This window comes from Geospiza fortis, unplaced genomic scaffold (assembly GCF_000277835.1).
Source record: "Geospiza fortis unplaced genomic scaffold, GeoFor_1.0 scaffold167, whole genome shotgun sequence".
In the NCBI taxonomy this organism is placed as follows: Eukaryota; Metazoa; Chordata; class Aves; order Passeriformes; family Thraupidae; genus Geospiza; species Geospiza fortis.
Window position 1 is genome coordinate 2,327,610 of NW_005054355.1, and position 20,399 is coordinate 2,348,008.

Here is a 20,399-nt window from a genome sequence, read left to right on the forward strand (position 1 = left end):
CAATGTGGTCATACAACCTTTCCTAGAGGTCAGCATCCACGAGTTAGCTGCCAAATCAGTGTCAGGGCTAGCATGGACTGTAAGGGTAAGCAGATGGGACCAGTCCAAATCAGTTTCATGGGTGTGCTTTTGAAGTACTCCTACTAATTACTGGCAGAACCTTTAATGTCACACACTGAAAATGCATATACAGTGGAACATTTGGTCTTCAAAATATACCTTTGTAGACAGTTTTAAGTGTCTATAACCTCAGCATTAAAAAAAAGAACTCTTTAGCTGACTGGTATAACATGTATTTATCTCCATCTTTATTTTACTTTAAAACCTTATTTCCTTCTAGCTGCTTTTTTCCCCCTCAACTGGCAATTTAATGGACTTGGCATGAGCTAAAGAATTCATTATCAGTCTTCATAAGAATTTAGCATGAAATTTAAAGTAGTACGTTAGTGTTTAAGGAATAAACGTTCAGAGTGTCAAATATAAAAATTAACTGACCCAAATAGTAGGCAATACTGTGCCTTGCAGGTACTTTAAATGAAGATGGGCATATTATGGTGACAAGTCTTTTACTGATCACCACAGTAACCTGCAGCACAATCAGGAAAGTAACACACATATGAGTTGCAGTCAAAAGGAAAGATTTCCAAAGTATTTTTAGGACACTCTCCCTTCCTTGCAGAAGCCCCTGGCATACATGTTAAATCAACGTGACAATAATACTGATAAAATTACAGGCAACAGAAGGGTCAAGTGCAACGAAAAAAACTCAAGCCTGCAATTTATTTATTGACACTAATAGGTTACTTTTTTCACCACAAATCTGTCTGTAAGATGCAAGTGTTTTTCTAATGCAAATATAATTTATGGAAAGGAAAAAGGGTAGGCCACCAACTGAAAGAAAACATTTATTGAATCAAAGTCAATACTTTCCTTTTAATATCTACAAGCCAACACTGAACTGACTTTATTCAAGAATGAACACAATGTACAAAAAAAGTATGTCTGTTATAAAAATATGTCAATTTTTTTCCTGGCTATTGAGCTGAAAACATTTTGGCAAGTGCAAGATAGTTTTGGCAAGCAAATTTAAGCTGCTATTACCAATAATGAAGATCAAATAATTTTGTAATAGTTTTGTAGTATATTTAAGAGTCATTGTTAAGTGGCATTGGAAATGCTAACCCCTAAAAAAATATATGTATCACTGCACCGCCATGTACTTATGCATCCAGACAATTGAACATCTCATCAGGAATCAGAATCTTTACCAGTGAACACTATTCAACCTACTTTGAACTATTCAACCAGATAAGTGACATCTACCACTGAAATACAACCTAGGGAAGGCAAACTACCTCCATAGCTGTGTATTTATGTGTTGTTTACAAACAGAGAGAGAAGCTTAGGTAGACTCATAGATATTTAAATTACCAGCTGTTGCAATGTGAAATCAGGGAAAGAATAGAAAGAGAATAAAGAATCATTTATGAGTAGTCTACATGCGTATTTGCACATAGAAATGGATTTGATTAGGATCAGTTATGCCTTATTTGTTTAGATGGTTTGGGTCTTTTTCCCTCATAAAAATCTAATGTAACCAGGCCTCAAATAATTGACTTCTCTAAAACCACCAGCAAGAAGCAAAAAAGGGACCATTTATAGAGATAATCTGAAAACAGTGCAATATTAAAATGCAGTTTCACAACATGTGAAAGAAACATGCTTTGGAACCTGAGCAAAAGGCATTTTACTGACTTAGTAAAAAGTCACCCTGTATGTTGTTTTCATTGGCACCTGTTCTGCCAGATTAGTATGTCGCTCTTAGCAACTTCCATGGCCCTAAATATTTAGTACACAGATACTGCCAACCACTTAGAAAGGTCTACTAAACTTTTCAGCCAATATTGCAGGCAGTCTGACATGCTGCTACTGGAAATGACTGTACAGGTTGAAATTAATTGTAGACAGAAAAAGAAGCAGCCAAACATGTTGCTCTTCTGTGTAAATAGACTAAAGTGATTCCACAACACTTAGATACGGTACTACACTGGTTTACAGTCTCAAGGTCAGCTCTTTCAAAATAAATATACTGAACATTTACAACAAATGCCTCATGAATGCAAGCTCTCTCTTTATTATTTCAAGACCAATTGGATAAAAACTAAAATAAAGACATGACTGAAGCAGCTAAGTTACAAGTCCTTTTTCAGAAACAGGCATGACTTGGTGCCACAGCAAAATTTTTCACATCTGCAGTAAGCAATTTTTTTTTCTTTTAGCACCAAGCAGGCCACCATAAAAAGCAACCCCACAAAGCATGCGGTCATCTACTCTGTTATTTTGTATGAAGTAATTATTTGTGCTTGCAGGTCTCAGACCTTTCAAAAATTCAGTGAACATTAGGTAATTGAAGACACTAGTGGAAACTCATTCATTTCTAAACTATTTGACTGGAGAAGAGATTAAAAGACTAAAAAGCAACAGAATGTTGCACATTAGTATTTCTGAGGAATGAGGAAAGCTAAGATTGGCGCTTTAATGTGCCTTAGAACAACTGAAAAGTGACAACCAATCCTAAACAGCTCTACATCCATGATACTGGGAGAGGCCAATGCGTGCATGCCACTGAAAGGCACAGTCGGACCAATCTGATAAGTGGCATCATCAGAGCAGAACAGCAACTTTTCACTGGACTAATCACGAAGGGTGAACAATGAACCATCACTTCTCTTGTCATGAGCACAGAAAGCAGTCACCAAGGCAAAAGAGAGGACACAGGAAAGAAGATACAGGAACTCACATAAACCTAAAAAACAGAAAACATGCATTAAACCAATTTTTGAGCATTCTGACCATTTTCCAACTGCAATACTGCTATACATTGACTTAACACCATACATCTTATGGAAGCACTGCAGAAGTGGTACCATAATCACATCACAAACTTCTTATGAGATTTGTTTTACAAATAACTTTGCCTGCAAAGATTGACCTATGAGATCACCTTTAGTTAAAACATGCTTAAGGTCAGACTGACACAGTCAGAACAATCTGCACTCCATTCTGTGAAAAAGTGATATTCTTACAAGATAGCTAATTTTTAAATCAGAAATGGATTTAAAAATTGGTCATCATAAGGACACAGATTTTTATAGGGAGATAATTATGAAGCAGTATGATTGTTTTTCATACTGCTCTGACAGCACCTAAGAAGTAGAATGAAATACTTACAGGAAAGTTATCCCCAAGGTTATCCTGCCTTTGTATCTACGAGTTGCATTTGAACATTTGCAGATATGCCACCTCCATAGCCTCCCTTGGATTGCATCTGATTCTGAATTGAGCTGACCTGGGGATAGAAGGGAAAAGAGGGGTAGAAGAAAGATGAAGAACAATGAGTTGTAGCATCTTCTTGCTTTTAATTTTATTTTTTCTCTAGGTTTGGTTTCCAAGCTCTCCTTTGTTACCAGTAAAGCTATATTACTTTTGCACAAGGACACGTGCATCCAAAGCTTGCTGAAATTTTAACTTCAGCATGTAGCTCAGCAAAAAAGATCAAAGAAGTGGTGCTGAGGCAAAAGTTTTTCCTCTGTCCTAAAGAAAACTGGCTGATTCATGGTTTCACTGACCCACTTGATTAATAAAAAATTGAAAAATCAAATCTTTTACTGGCCTTGACGCCACCTGACAAACTAAAATTTATCTTGTTATATGGAAAATGTTCTCAGGTAGGTATAATGAATCACACATTTATCACTAAGTAAACATCATTATATTAAAGGTATAATATCCAACCTGCAAATATCTGTATGGCTAATTCAGATCATTAAAACGGGGCCAAACTAGAATTTCCTAAATCCAAAAATGGAACTTTTGGTTTGTGGAACATTTTTGATTTATCTATTTATGTGACAACATACAATGCTTGCCTTAATTGATACTGATCCTTTAAATGGAGGATATCTACTTTTTAAACCACAGTAAATGTGAACTTTCCTGAACACAGCTTATTTGAAGGTATTTTTAGTCTGATGCATATAAATCTTCGTGCCCCCCTTTTCATGCCCCATGTTTGAACACATGCACATCCTGCTATGACTTTCACTGGCTCTATCAACAAACAGAAAAGGAAACCCATAGTTCTTTCCTGGTTGTGTTGCATGAGTCAAAATAATAATGTCCAAGTGCCTGCAGGAAGACAACTTGAATCTTAAAGGTTTGGCCCTTTCTTCTCTGCATCCCAGAGCATACATAACAACTACACAAAGAGTGGAAAATAACATTCATTCAAAGCTATGCCTGCAGGGCACCACTTGCAATTATTTCATCTATGCTCCTCCTTCACAGAGACCTAAAAACACTACTGGAATATCACTGTGCTGTGTTAAAACAGCACAGGAGAAATTTCCAAGCAGCTTGCATGATATTCTCTGTCTACAAAGATGAAAGAAATATATTTTCTTTTCCACAGCAAACAAAACACAAGCACATGTACAGAATGCATCAGCAAACTCATTCTTCCATGCAGTTTGTCAAACCTATGCGATAAAAGAGCCTGTTTTTTTGATCTGTATCCTCAATGGCACACTGCAATGCTATGCAAAGGATTGTGGTTTTTTTATGTATTTAAGAAGTGCAATGTAAAACCATTTTATACTTTGGCCTTTTGCTGAAATAAGTGATACAGCTGCAGCAATGCAATACTATAATCTTATTTTTCTTCAGGGAAAAGTGTTCAGGGCCAATTTTCTAGGGCATCTGACATCAAAGACTACAAACTCAGTAAAAGAGTGTGCTGAAGTGCATGGGGACGTATTTAAGAACTTTCATATTCTACCACACCACTCATCTTCTTCACTAAGCATCTTTTGCTGCCCATGGAAAAAAACAAAGTCTCAATTCAAGTTTTTTCCTCAGAAAATAATGAATCTACACATAAATGTATTCACAAGAGTGAATATAGGATGCTGGTAATTTTATCTGAATGAACGCTGAATCCGGCATAAAAAAACCTACAAAAATCTGCAGGCCACATCACCTTTCCACCTAAAAACTTGCTTACAAGACTTGAAAATTTTGGAGAGCAGCAAATCAACACAAATTGCTGGACTGAAGTATAGGTTTTCAAGAGTATTTCTAAAAGTTAGACTAATTTCATGAGTCACACATGAGTACCTGGATAAGGAAGTATCAGTCTTAAATTCAGAGACTACTGCCCTTAAAACAGAGAATGCAACAAATGGAACTAGTCTGCATTAACATTTCAGTAGCTATTTTGTATATGAAAACTTTTGTAGGAGACATACAATTTTAAAATTGCTATGCAAAAAAGGTCCTACATTTGTAGGCTTTTACGGTGGCATTCTTTCTGAAGCACCCTCCTTTTGAGGCTGAGCAGTAAGAACAAGCACTGTGAGATGTAATTTTTGGTTTTTTTCTTTCCCAAAGATGCCATTGCCTTTCTCTGATGATATGCAAGAGCAAGGTTCTTCTCTCTTATGTCTAATTTAGATGGGACTTAAGGATCTTAAAGATTTTGGAAAGGAAAGAGGATTGTACCCATTAAGGGACATGCAAACTGTTGTGTTGCTTATGCATCTCATTAAATTTACCTATTTCCTTTTTTTTACCCTCCCTTTTACAATTAGGAAACAGTACAGACAGATCTTGAGAAAGAAAACAATTGAAAACTACATGAAATACATGAAATCAAAGACTGAACTGAAGAATATGAAGCATCAGAGGAAAGAAATTTCACCATGTATTGTGAAAGCAAAATAATAGACTATGCGACCAGCTTGTTTGATTACTTTTTTAAAGTGTGGCTTTTGCTTTTTCAGTAATTGTTTTTTTCAATTTATAATGGCTTTAAATATTAATGTAACATATCCCATTAAATAAGGAATCAGCTTTAACTAAATTGTATCAAGTGGAATTTGTGTTTGGCCATTTAACTTGCTTACAGAGGTTTTACTAAAAATCATTTCCAGCCCACTATGTTGTTTTTGAAAAATATTTTATGATGTTGAATTTTCTAGCTATATCCTTCCTCATTACATGCCAAGTTAGAAAAAATTTTTGTGTGATCTCAGTAACACCAACTTAAACTAGCTGAAGATAAAAATTACTTCCCTTGCTTACATTTAAGCTTTTTTAGCTCCGCTTTCCATTCTGATATTTCTGACAGAGAGATTTTTCCTCTTTGTCAACAAGTCTTTGTCATCTCCAAATATGTTTTCCTTTAATGACTATTAATAAAGTCAAGAAGTACTTTTCATCTACATACAACCATTTTCTATATTTTATATTATTGACCTTAGAGACAGATTGATATTTCACAGAAATTTGAAGCTGTAAAACATACACCTCTTTCCATAAGCTCATTTTCATTATTTATCTTAGCTTCTGTTTTTTCACTTTCAGACAGCCAAAAATATTTATTGTGGCCATCTTCTACAGGAACCCACAAAATCTTACTGTGACACTGTTTGCTCTTGAAATAATTCACACTGCAAAGAGGGCTACAGAATATAGAAAAAGCTCAGCAAGAGCACCCAAACATGAATTTGTTTGCACCATAAACTGAGGTAAGTTAGAGTTCTACATGAAGTATATTTAAAACAGCTTGAGGCATTTAAGGTAAGAAATCTAGTTAACTATAAGACACTTGGATTTTTCTATATAATACCTGAATATATTTTCAAGTATACATCTGTTTTGGTTCATACATATAATCAGAGAGGATTTTTAGTTATAAAGTATTCTATATAATTTATACAGCATCTAAAATGTGTTATCAGTAAATATAGGAATTAAAAAATAATCCGTATTCTTGAATGCTAGTGTTTAGGACTTGGAATTAAAATGCTATAAGGTCATTCTTCAGTTTCATACCGATGCTTTCTTATAGCTGAAAGACTCCTTGCTTCAGCTACAACATACAAATACAGTGCTCCTGTATTCTGTCTAATATGAAATGATGTTCATCCACTCATGCTTACTGAATTCATTCCACTGAACAGGTCTCCAGATCCTACATGAGCTGTGTGAACAAAGTTTGTCGGCTCCCCAATCATGCTTCGATCAATCCGCCGTCGTCTTTTCTGAAAGAAAGGTAAAGAAAATATCTGAAATTCACTGAAAAGGCAAAAACTGTACATGTCATAAAGGCAGAAGTTAACCATCTATAGGAAGGATATTGCATATACTGTAAGGTACTTTAACAGAGTCAAAAAACAGAGACCAAATTCTGAGGTTAACCAACTCACTGGTATTACTGTCCTTTTTACTTGGAGGGTGTGTACCAACAAGCATGGATACCACTCCCAGCATTTAGGCCAACAAAACATTTCTTAATAACCCTAATAAATTCCACATTTATTAACCAGTATTTGCAATGTTTCATACAGTAACTTCTGCCTATATTTGTATTTAAATCATGGTGGGACAGATCAAATTTGAGTAATTCAAAACAAGAATTAATGATTAAAGTGTGTTAGAATAGTCTATGAAGCCACAAACTTACAGAATTTCTTATCTGCATGCCCTGATATTACTGTTTGCAATATACTTCATGGCAATGTCCAGAACAGTGCCTTGAGTTTGATCAAGGCTAGTCACAGATGTATCTTTACTGAACTCTGAACCCATACACTTAAGATCACTTCCAGTATGCATGATTCTCGACTGTGAGCTGAAGGGGTGCAGTGCAGTACTAAGGCAAAATGCCAGCTCAGGGACTCTTCTGATTCCTATACCATGCGACAGAAAGCAAAAATTGCTTAAACTCTGCTTCCCAATTTTCAGAGTCACAGCTTCATTTTTCAGTAATCTAATAACATGGAAGTAAAAAAATTAGAGGCAGTAAAGAATTTCTCTAATTAAAGCTGCTTTGGTTGCCTGCCTCCAGCTAAGCATTGCATTTAAAGGATAAAAACAAGAAAACCCTATCCTCATTTCTTAGGCCACAGCCAGGAGCTTACACGGAGCAATTCGTGCAGTGTGTAGTCACCATATGCCCATACTCTGAAAAATGCCTGCATTTAGAAAAAAAAAGTTCACAATTCCAATATCTCACTTTAAGGTATGTTGTACAAAGTAGACTTTAAGAGCTAAAAACTTGACCTCAAGTGAAACCTTCCTATTACCTTAAAGTTCATTTGGTCTTGTTTTTAATGATCTCTATTTCTAATTGGCTATGAGGTTGTAAGACCACACAGACTCAAGGCAGGAGGGTACATGCCTCGAGTGGGCTAACTACTATTTCAATAGCTACAGATGAAATCTTTATGAATCAGAGCCCATACCTATGAGAATACATCATAAGGTTTAGCCAGCAAGTACAGAACACATTTAGTCCTGTCCTGCTCCTTTTCCCTATTACAAAAGGAGATTTCAGTAGGTTTCAGTACCTTCTTGCATGCTATGAATAGCTGGGATGAGGAGGAACACATAAAATTCTGAGGGAACAGCTAAATACAATGATCTGATCTAAGCTAAAACTACTAGTTTTCTCTAATTCCAAAGAATTTTGGAATTGGAATCAATCAATTGATCAAATAAAATATTCCAGCTGTAAAAAAATTGTATTACACCATCCTCTACTGTAATATCCTGTAATGCTGACACATGATCTAGACAGCTGTATAAAAATACATTGCTTAAATTAAAACACTTAAAATTATTTAATGCCTGTAGCAGTTGCCCCCTCCCTCTTTTAAAAAAACAGCAACCAAATGTATGTATCTACACAATACGTCCATAATTCATTTTAATAGATTTTTGATGCAGAGAAGATATAGACAAACTCAAAGACTTTAGACTTTTCTTATCTTGTTCATGAGTTTTTAAGACAATTTAATTTTTTTTTTTTCTGTTCAAAGTAATTTATTTTACTCCCTAACTTGTTAAGATCACTGGCATGCCATTAACAAGTGCTGGATCTTGTGAATGACTATAAATGTTTCTCCACTAATCATCAGGTAGTCAACCAGTAACCACTACTTAAACTGCACTGCCAACAAACCACGTCTCTTATCTTAACTAAGTTCCTTTTCAGAGGCCACCAGCCTGCTACATCTGCCTGACATGTGCCCACTGATGTGAGTTCCATGAAGCTGTGGAACAGTATTTAAATGCAGTGCCACAAAATAGATCACTGTGAAAGTGAATAAAAAATTGATTTACTTTTTTTTTTTCCTGCAGGCGTACCCATCTTCCAATTACATTACTGTTTTAGCTTGGATCCTGAGAATGCTTTTGAAGCAACTTTACCACTTCTCACTTATCATGATTCAATTTTAATTTTAGACTAACCCTAATGGAGTGCAAAAATTACACTTTTTTTAAAATGTAGCTGAACTTGAAGACTAACTGATGTTCTCCCACTGCTATCAGACATTGAGGCAAATGAACCAGGTGAGCCAGGCTGCAGTAGATCACAAGACATGTAATACACATCATGACTCCCCAGCAGCAACTGTTCTGCTATCCTACACAGCTGATCCTACTAGAATGTGCTGTTCCTGTAGACATGGTCTCAGCCACAACCAAACGGACCAATTAGAATGTGTAAAGACATTGGGAGCACTGCAAAAAATAATCTCTTTACGAGGAGTGTAACACAGGAGAAAGCAGTAGGGGAACATGCTTGAAAAGGTTAAAAAAAAGCTTTTACAGAGGACACCAGAAATATTAGCTTTGCCAGGATTTTATTCTGAGGTTGTATTTTTGGGGGCCTTGTATCTGTAATAATACATGCATAACAATGTATGTATGCTAATGTAAGAATTAACACAGGAGATTGATTTTTTTCAGCAAACTGAATTTGAAAGAAGCAGCATATTCATCTCCTACTTAGGAAGAAATTAAACATAGTTATGCTGATTTCCCTCTACCATCTGTGGTTTTCCATGCTCTCTCCTTGTGCAGCTCACAAGCCTTTTTACATGACTGATTTGTTGTGGTGAAGGACTCACTTTGTGTTCTGGGAGTTAAAAGTGCACTGCTTGGGAAGGGGCCCCTGTCTTCTCCAGGGCCACAGAAGCTGTGGCTGATCAGCTGAGATAATCACCATTACTTTCAGGAGGGAAAGACACATAAAATACTTCATGTTAAAAAATAAATAAAAAATACTGACAGGGCTCAGCAAAATTTAATGGCACTAGGCTTCACCCACATACCTCAAATTGTCTGACATCATACCATAATTAATTACCCCTAGAATACATTTACACACCACTGATTTAGTAATAAGTAGTCATGAAATGTGACTAAAGGTCATCTATAAAACAAATGAATGTTTATGACACTAGTGCAAAGAACTTCAACATACACACCCCTGAGTATTTGTACCACCTAAAGCTTTGTTTTCAAGATGTTTCTGACTAAAGAAATAAATGCCCCAACCTAACTAAATGTCAGCCTAACTACAATGAGTCCTGTGTCCCCTATTTGCATTCCCTGTGGATTTTTTTCCTAGCAGGAGGGAAACAGAAGAAGGTTCATATTATGATTAGCTAACTTGACTGTTATCTTTTCTTACAGTTTAGGTCAAGTTGCTAAAACACTCGGTATCAGTGGACAAAAAACATTAAAATCTGTATTACAATATTTTTCCCCCTTTGCCTTGTGCCAAAGCACATCCCCTTTTACTAGGAGGGCAAGGAGTGACAGGGTTGCCTGCCTCCAGGCAGATGAGATGAGAGGAAAAGACCTGTAAAAGGATCCTGGAAGTATACCATGAAGTGCCATCATTAATGGCTTTACTCAGTTTGTTCCCTTGACAGAAAGCTGAAGAATTTGGATTGCAAAGTAGATACCATGCAATCTTTACACCATGAAAAGAAAAACTGATCTTGAAATTGGAGCAGAAGAGATGCAGGCTTGTGTGTTAAATGTCTTGAGAGGAATGGAAATAGTGTGAAGATCCACCTAAGAAGCCCTGTTCTGAATGTGTACTAGATGCAATGAAACAGGATCACATTTCAGTTACCATAGAAATGAAGTAAAAATTGATCTTTTCTATTCTTAGCGTGAAAGTGATGCTTTGCACCCACACAGTAGCATTTGCTTCGAAATACAAGATTAGAAATGCATCACACAAAATATTTTAAGCCTGCAAGTTTCTTGAAACTTTAAACAATTTTAAACTTTTGCCTAAAATGTTAAACTAATTATACCATGTATTCAACCTGGGCTTCAGCAAAGCCACAAACATTTCACTGAAATCCTGTTTTTCACAGTTCCAAAGACTTTTTGTGGCAAGAAATTCTAAACTGTAATTTGTTTCTTTAAACATACTGATGGGTCCAGAAGTATGTAAAATTTACTTTCTACTCCCCTGTATTTTTGGCTTTCCAGGAAGACGTTATCTTTTTTCACTATCTCCAGATTTCGTCCAGAGCTCAGGCTGTGCTTCTTTAGCTCAAGCCCTTTTGTAAGTGATGGCAACACCTTCATGAGAGGTCCTCTCAAAAACAACAACAACAACAACAACAAAAACCAAAAAAAAAAAAAACCACAAAAAACCAAAACCAAACAGTTAGGACACAGAGTGACACCAAGGTCTCAAACATATTAAAAAAAAATTAAGTGATGTCATTTAGATCTTGGGAGGTTGGCAATTACTATCCTGCTAGAAGCTGTAGTATATGGTAGAGATAATTCATGCTATTAATGTATAAAATACTGTAAAATCCAAGCTATGTCTTTGACCACCCCTGGCCCGGAGCAGTCTTATTTTCATTCAATTAGCTCCCGGACAACGTTAAGATAATATCAAGTCTTTGATGTCAGAATGTATGAATGGAACCTTCCTGGGCCATGATCTCTGACTTCCCCGGAATGTCCGGGCCACTCAAGAGCGATCTGCACCTCAATCGCATCCACCACACTGACCCCCAGCACCTCCCTGTTACATGTGAATGCCGACTTCTCCGGAGTGCTCTGACAACATCTAGGCACCTGGATTGGACTTTTGTCTAACCCTGCACATGTATGGCCTCGGTTCTGCATGTGAAGGGACACAAAGGAACACTCGGTCATCTCTGCCTCAGGCAGAATAAACTGTATAAGAACTCACTGCGCAAAGCAGTCGGTGTGAACGGGGAGACTCTGACTCCCGGAAGTCAGATCTGTGCTCACCCACCGTCGAACCCGGGCTCGACGCTGCCCTTGGATGTGGTGGGTTTTTTTCCAATCGAAATTCTGTTTCACTGACAATTTAATAAATAATTGCTAAATTTTCTTATAAATTTAGCTCTCGATTTGATCATTTATAACAAAGCTGAAGATGCAAGTGAAGTCAACTTTTGTATGAAGTTTCATACAAAGATATTCCAAAGTCAAGTGCCAGCCTACATTTGGTGGGTATCAAAAGCAAAGCAATCTGTTAAGCTCCAGAAGAGCACATTCTGCTAATTCTACCCCAGATATTTTGAGATGGCTGTGACAGACATATCAGAAATCCAAGTCTAAGTGAAACATAAGTGACAACAGCATTCCAAAGAATCCTACAACACAAAAGTCTGTGTGGATTCTACCTGCAGCAGGCAGTCCTCAAATGAAAGGTGTACTGCAGGTGCAGATGAGGAATGTGCACTAAAGTCCATGGTGGAAACTGAAGAAATTCAGGGGGGATGATGTATTATGGCCATATTGTGAATACAAAATCACTGAAAACAATGCTTCTTTATTAAAATTCACACATATGGCATCTTTCTCCTATTGCTTACCCATTTAATTTATCCTACTTTACAAAACAAGAAAAAGTGCCAACTCTTCCACAGAGAAATGTTCTTTATCCAGCTATATGATGTCCTGGCTATTTATACCTTAGGATCTCAGTAAACTAGACTGTAAGAAACCAGACAACAGAATACCCACTGTCCCCAATGTCTACATGAGCAAAAACTCAGTGGTAGGGACGGGCTGGATCTTTGCACCTCACTTTGAGAATAACAAAATTTGGTATGTAAGTCACAAGTAGTAAATCCTTGTTTTAATCACTCTCCTCTAAAACTAACACAGATATAGTTATGTTTGGATTGAGGAGAACTTTTTAAAAATTAATACTCGCTAATATCATCAAGCTATCACAAGGGAAGGATAACTTTCCTACTGCCAACTTTTTAGCATTTACTCAAATGTTATGAGTAATTTTTAGTAACTGTTTTATACATATCGTTTTTATTTATTCCATATGCAGTAAAAATACACTGCACATAGCATATTTATGAGTTGCTTAAGTTATATTAATATATCATACATCTAAACACATTTTTTATATCATTCCATATTTATCTGTGTCCCAAAAGTACAGGGCACAGTACAATACATTAGAAAGGAAATAACATGTTGATCTGATCTATCTAGTCTGATTTTGTGCAATGTGTTTCCAACCAGATCCAAATCAATATGAAGTGTTCGATATATAAAATGCCAAGTGATGTACCTTCCTTTTTTTAATCAAGATTATCTAGTCTTTCATTTTAACTATCTGTAGAAGAGGAAGTTTTGTTCAAATTTGTCGCAATTTCTCCTTATTCTTCAAGACACAATTATTTTTCATGACATATTATTTTGGCTTGATACATAATGAGGAAAAAACAAAACCATGTACCATGCTTTGGCACCTCAACCGATACAGAGCTTCCAAGATTAATTTTCCAGTCTTGTATCAATTTCTTCTCTAATTTCAGACTATTAAAAAATTAAATTAAAAGGAGTGGAGATTGTATAGAACAAAGTATTAGTAACACTCCACATTTCAGTGGGTTATGGCAGGAATACCTGTGGCTTCAGCAGGCCCCGTTCACCTGCTAGGCTTGCCTTCGTAGAGTCAGCAATGCTTACTGTTGGCTGGTAGGCTCAGCAACCTTGCCAAGCCAAAAAATAGCTTTCCACTTTCCTTAAATGAATACAGTCACAAAACAGGCCTATCTCTCTAGGCAAATGCTAACTAAAGAAGATTTAATTCCTCTCCACAGCCTTATTTGAGATTTAATAAACTTACTTGCTAACTCCCTACACAGAAACTCTCCCTGGTGAGTAGAGAACTAAATTATCCATCTGCACGCTATAAAGAGTTGACTTGCAGAATGGGTTTCTGTGGTCAGAGAATAATCACCTAACATTGCCTCCAAAAAGCTTTCTTTTTTAAAAGCAAAAAGATGACTGTGTATTCATAAACACTAGAAAGTTACACAGCTTTTAATACTTGTCTGCACAACAAGAGGATGAATTTTGACTTCTACCTCAGTCACTACATAGGCATCAAATACAATAAGAAACAATTCACTCTCTGATACTTCTTTGCAAGTGTGCCTTTTAAGTAACAGTATGGTAGTTAGAACATAATGAAATACAATAACTTTTAACATCATCTAACCCTTTGTAACACTAGGAGATCTAGTGCTAATACATCTGTCCATTCTAAACAAATCCAAACCTCAAACTCTCCTAAAGCAAAATAAACCCCATCCAACTGCTAAAGTAAAGCCATCCAACTGCTACTCTTATGATAGACAGGGCAAATGCAAATAAGGAATATGCTCCTGGTTTTCCTCTGCTCTATTTGTTTTCACTATATTTTGCTTTCACACTATGTGGGTGCACTATCAAGACACTGATAATACAGATACGATATGGATTTATTTTAATTAAATAAGAACTATCAGACTATAGGTTCTCACATCTATTGTGTTTGATGTTTCAGAAATAACCCTCAATCAAGCCTTTTTTGGAGAACTTCTGTTACCACTTATTCTAGTGATAATTTCATGATTACCCAATGCAAAAAGCAAACTCTTAATCTGCAAATTCACTTTGGATTCTTTTTACCAATAAAGATAAGCGTCCCTGAGGACATTTCAATGATAGAACTGTATGAAACAGAGCCATTTGCTAGCTTGGTATTCAAAAACTCAGCTGAAACTTCAAAAGCAGTTGCAGGCCAAAGATTAAAAAAAAAAAATCCCAAGGCAGAAAGCTAAGGGAAGGATTTAATCAAAGTCAAGATAGTCAACAATTTCAAGATGGAGAATCTGGATGGTCAGAGGAGAAACTGAAACCCTTCCCTTTATTTTCCTTCTTTGACCTTTCATACTTTTTGTATCTGCTCTTAAAAAATACCAGCAGCAAGACTCCCTCTGCTTTGGCACCCATCTGATCCTCCAGACACTAACACACAGGAAGGGCTAGGTACTTGCTCAAAATAGGAATTATCACCCTGTAGAGGTAGTTTTCTGTCCTCCCACATACATGCTGTTCTACTTCCAAAATAGTCTCGTAGACAGAACATCTGAATGTGTCTCAAGACAAGCTGTGGTCTGAGTGATGTGTCTCAGTTCCCAATAGTGACCCATCAAAATTGCCTAAAAAGTTTGTAGCATCTTGCATCAAACTCTACATAAGGGGGCTGTAAGGGCAAGAGTATCCCTTGCATTTGCCTTTGTGCATTGAATGTTTAAGACACATTTCTCCACACTTTCCACCCTAATTAGGAACCTACAGATTCATGTCAAAACCAACCAAAAGCATGTATGCATGTGAAGCTGAAAAGCTAACAACCATCTCTACCAACTAGACCATTAGGCAGCAAACTAACACTGTGAAAACAATGGCTGAATGTACAGGATCATCAATAAGTCAGTGTGGTATTTTTGAAGAAGAAAGGTTGCATGTTCTCTAAACATTTCCCTGAATATTGTGGTGTTCTCATTTTTTTCAGCTGTTTTAAATCTGTGAGGTTACACTGCAGTCCATCATCAACTATATAAAAGTTGATGAAAGAGACACCATACAGAGTAATATTAAAATTCCAGTCAGCAATAGCACATGTTTAACATTTCAGTGTTTAATTCAATTTTTGAACCATAAAGTGACAATGAGCATTTGAAGTGTAGGAGCCCAAATACTCTCTCAATGAGCCAGAGCAGACCTATGAGTTTCAAATGCCTCATGTCAAAACATGTCCCACACAGAAGAAACACAAAGATGCACAACTAAGGTAATGTGCAAGATAAATTGGAATGCTAGACACCGCCTCCAAACCACTGAATTTCAGTGACAGATTTATTCTAAATCAGCAACATCTGATATCTAAGCCCACTATAACAATGTTCTAACCAATGCTGTGATCTCCATCAACAAGATACCAAAGCCGCTGCCCTCACTAAAACACATTTTTCTCAGTCTCCTACTTGGGCAGTTTTTAGCAGATTGTTTAAAGATTCCTGACTGATTAAGGATCTTACAAACTGTGGCTTCATCACAACAGTAGCAGGAGGAAACCAGCACAGGCTTTGATGCCAGCTCTTAAGCAACAGAGGTAAGTAGCAGGTCTCCAGCACGCCCAGCTTTCATTAAGTTTCCAAAAGTTCATGACGCCTCATGATTTCTCTAGCTAAAGGAGTTAGGAAATTGAGACTAGGGAATGAAAAGAGGTAAGTTTTTTAATAATGTGAGCTGTTACAACTAGCATCTAATAAGCCGATTATCATGTGTACTCTGGATTTAGCTTTTACAGCAAAATCACTTGGCATGTACTGACTGACTCAAGTGGAAAAAAAATGATGAAATATGATTGTCTCTGCTCCTCAGGAAAACAACTAGCAGTCCCATTCATGTATATAAAAAAGCAAAATTAAAGGAAAAATAAAATAATCTGAAATGTCAGCAGAGACGGCATCATTAAATCTTTGCAAAATCAGATTGATTTTAAGTTTCGATTTCTCATCAAATTAATCTATTTCATAACTTTATAGATCAAACTGGATTGCACACTATCACAAACAGCTCTTTTTTTTTTGGCAAATTCACCACCTTCTAGCATCTTTTGAAGTATAAGCTTTTTGGTTTGTTTACACAATATTCCATTATATTATGATGACGTTAGTCATCATATGACAAAACTCGCAATTGTAGCCTATGTTTTCTAAATAAACAGGAAAAAATTGCCAGATGAGGTCAAATGACTCTGAAAGACAATAGGTCTTTTAAGAAATGTGTTTAGCTCACACATCAAAGGGAACTTGTTTCATTCCAGATGCTTGAACCACCTTCAAGTTACACAGTAAATCTGAATCTACTCCTTGGCATTAGCTAGAAAACACTGTCCTTTTCAAAAAACACATTAGTAAAATTTTAAGTTGACATTTGCAACTTTCAACTTGGCTGTCATTTTCTCCACAAATTTACTTATCCTTCTAATAATTTTACTTTTATTACTTTGGGTGGTTCAATGTCTCTTTCACATAATTTTTTAAAAAGGTATTAAAAAAACCCCAGTAATCTAAAAGAATCACACTAATTTTTTACTACAGTAACTATATTGCTTTAACGTCTTTAGACCGTGAGTCTGACTGTAGATTAATAAGCAATCAATCAAAGAACAGTAGAACATCATGAAAGCAACAAATCCTAGACTCAGAGAAAAGTCTGGATTGGAAGAGACCTTAAAGACCATCCTCTGATCCTCAAGTTTCAACTGCCCTCCCAACACTTTCCACCAGAACACAATGCTCCAAGCGCCTGACAGGGATGTGGCAACAGTAACTTCCTTGTGCAACTTGTTCCAGTACCTCATGATCCTCACAGTAAGTACCTCATGATCCTCACAGTAAGTAATTTCTTCGTGATAGCTAATCTAATCTAATTCTACCTTCTTTCATTTGAAAGACATTCCCCCTTGTCCTACCACTAGCTGCGCTGGCAAAAAGCCCCTTCCCAGCCTTTGTAGGCATCCATGTCTGTCATACCAGCTTTAGTTTCTCAGCAAAAATCAGAGTATTACCATATTAACTCTACCCTTACAGCTGAATAATTTCCAATAGTTTAGCTGTTGCGTGATCGAGTGCTCATTATCAGCCTGCACAGATGAAAATAAAGTTAATCACTGAAACTTCAGAGTCAATCCACATCTATGACATGGGTAAGGAACAAAAACTGCTGTATAGGACATAGGAAGACAGACTAAGATACTGGGTTTGCTCATCTGTAAGAAGTGAGACATCTCCTTGTAGTCTTAATTGTCTTCCATTACCTATATAGGAGGGAACAGAAGACAGACAGCCATGAAGGTGCACAGTGGCAGTTTGAGCAGTTACAACCCAAAGTTACAACGTAGAAAAGATTAATTAAATATATGAATACAGTAAACATTTATGTAGGTGGTCAAACGCTGGACCAAAAACCCACTGAATCTGCATGTCCATCCTTTGAAATCCCCAGAATACAACTGGTCCTGCAAAGTCTAGCTGGTTCTGCTTTGAGCAGCTGCATTGCACCAGATGGCATGCAGAGGTGTCTTGCAGTCTAGACTACAAGCCTCTAGCTTCAGATGGCGATGAAGAGTAGGCTGCAACTGACTTTCCTGCATATTCTCCCCCTGTTGTATTGTTCTTACATCCCCCCATAACGAAAAATGATAATAACATAAAACAGAGGTTAAATGAATGATACAAGGACTCACCACAGCACAAACTTTCTGGGAATTTCTAATAGCTTCTTATAAAAAATCAAATCATGAAGTCTTGATAAGCGCATGCCATGAACTGTATCATGTTGAGCTTTCTTTCCATTAGCTTACTGACCTTTCCCAACAAGAACACAGGAAATACTTGCAAGATCATCTGGCATGATGAGAACTGCAGTTCTCTAGAGGATGTAGCCAGGATTACATGTAGCCCCTCCTGCTCAATCAAATGAACGTCTCCTTACTTCAAGATACAACACAAACAAAAGCTTTGGATGTGCTTAAGAACACTGAACATTGAAACAGTTTTGTTAAGAAATTATCTTCCATGCTGTAATAAGACTTCCTAGAGCTAGCTGACTAATCTAAAGAGGTTTGTTATGTCTTGTGTGTGCAGGTGTCTGAAAACATTTGCATCTTGATGGAAGCACACATGTTGCATAAGGTACATTACATGCAAGCCTTCTCTACTCCTTTGTACATTCTGTATCTTCTACAACACAATGATACGCACATTCAAAATTTCACTGCAGAAAACGAAACAAAAAATAAGCTGAAATATTACCTTAAACAGGTAATAGCCACTGTCAGACACAGGATTCTCACACCCACCATATAAAACCAATCCCTTAGTAAGCTTAACACTTTCTCTGGACCAACTAAAGTATCTACTGCACTGAAGGTAATACCCCTAAAGGCACTGCCATATGTTCTCACAAGCCTGCACATTCTGATTCACCTTTAACTATGACAATAAATCAGGGCCCATGTGGTATTTTCAAAAAATATCTTTATGAAACTCATTGTAATACCCTTACTGGGAAACAAATGGATTTTTCATGAGTTATGGCACTGCTTATTTTTTAGCAGTAGGATTAATGAGTGGAAGATCTAGTACTTTTGCTACAGGCAAAGACAAAGCCACAATAATTAATAGCAAAATCCTCAGGAATCAACAAAAACACATGTAGTGAATTCATGAATTTTTAAACACCTCTGTGAGTATAATCTTTGAATCTTTGAAACTTGGCATTAGTTTGCCCAGACAGCAGCAGCTTCTTGTTGATATATGTGTGTATACGTATATATGCACATATATGCAACAAAATACCTGAATATTTTCCTGGTTTTCTAATAATATACTGTACTACTTACTTCTCAGTGAAGTTTTACCAAAATGAACTTGCTCCAAATGTAGATACTTGATCCCATTACAGCTTTCTGTGTCTCAGTCTGAGACACAATCCTAACAGCTAACCTTTCTGGAGATCCTCCCATTGGCATTTCCTTGCTAAGTTATTTGTCACCTAAGTGACCTCAGCATTGTCTCGGGATTGTCCCTCCTGCTCCAAAGGTATGCTGATCAGTTACAGCCTCAGCATGAGTGCTGTCTCAGAGCCTTGGATACCCCCATCTGCAGTAGGGGAGAAGAACTTGTAAGCATGAAATCACAAATTTCCTTCAGTGGCAATCCCATTTCCTGCTCTTGAGAGGACTTCTGCAAAGCTCCCAAATTTGACTGTCAGTCTGTTCATCCAGCTCATTTTAGGCAAATCATTTTGTAAAAAATAAATCCCAAAATACATTATTATGTGACAGTCTGTCTTTGCTTGTGCTTGAGACATCAAAGTAAAAAGGAGTAAGAACCTACACAAGGGAAGCAGGAACAGCCTCCCATGTTCTTCCCATACTAAGAAAAATAGTCACACATTTGAAACTTGATCTCACTAGTGGACATTGAAATGGTGACACTGTACACAAAATTATTAAAATACAATACAATAAGCAGCCAAGACAATTTAGCAAGGGGTGGCCGAGTAGGTATTTTAGAGATCCTCACACATCAAGCCTACACACAGCATGGCTAAAAGCATCTCTGGAAGAGTAGTCTACAGGAAGTCTTAAGGAATGTTCAAATCAGCAG

The 20,399-nt window shown here is 36.8% G+C and overlaps 1 protein-coding gene across 1 annotated transcript in view; it reads right to left on the reverse strand.

Annotated features, from left to right (window-relative positions):
• Positions 1-766: 766 nt before the first annotated feature.
• Positions 767-20,399, reverse strand: part of CDC42SE2 (CDC42 small effector 2) — an 81,986-nt gene continuing 62,353 nt past the window's right edge. The window contains exons 4-6 of the mRNA XM_005423576.2: positions 7,002-7,103; positions 3,232-3,349; positions 767-2,806 (exon numbers count right to left, since the gene is read on the reverse strand). Coding sequence (XP_005423633.1) covers positions 3,251-3,349; positions 7,002-7,103 — 201 coding nt within the window. The 3' untranslated portion in view covers positions 767-2,806; positions 3,232-3,250. The remainder of the gene's footprint in view (positions 2,807-3,231; positions 3,350-7,001; positions 7,104-20,399) is intronic.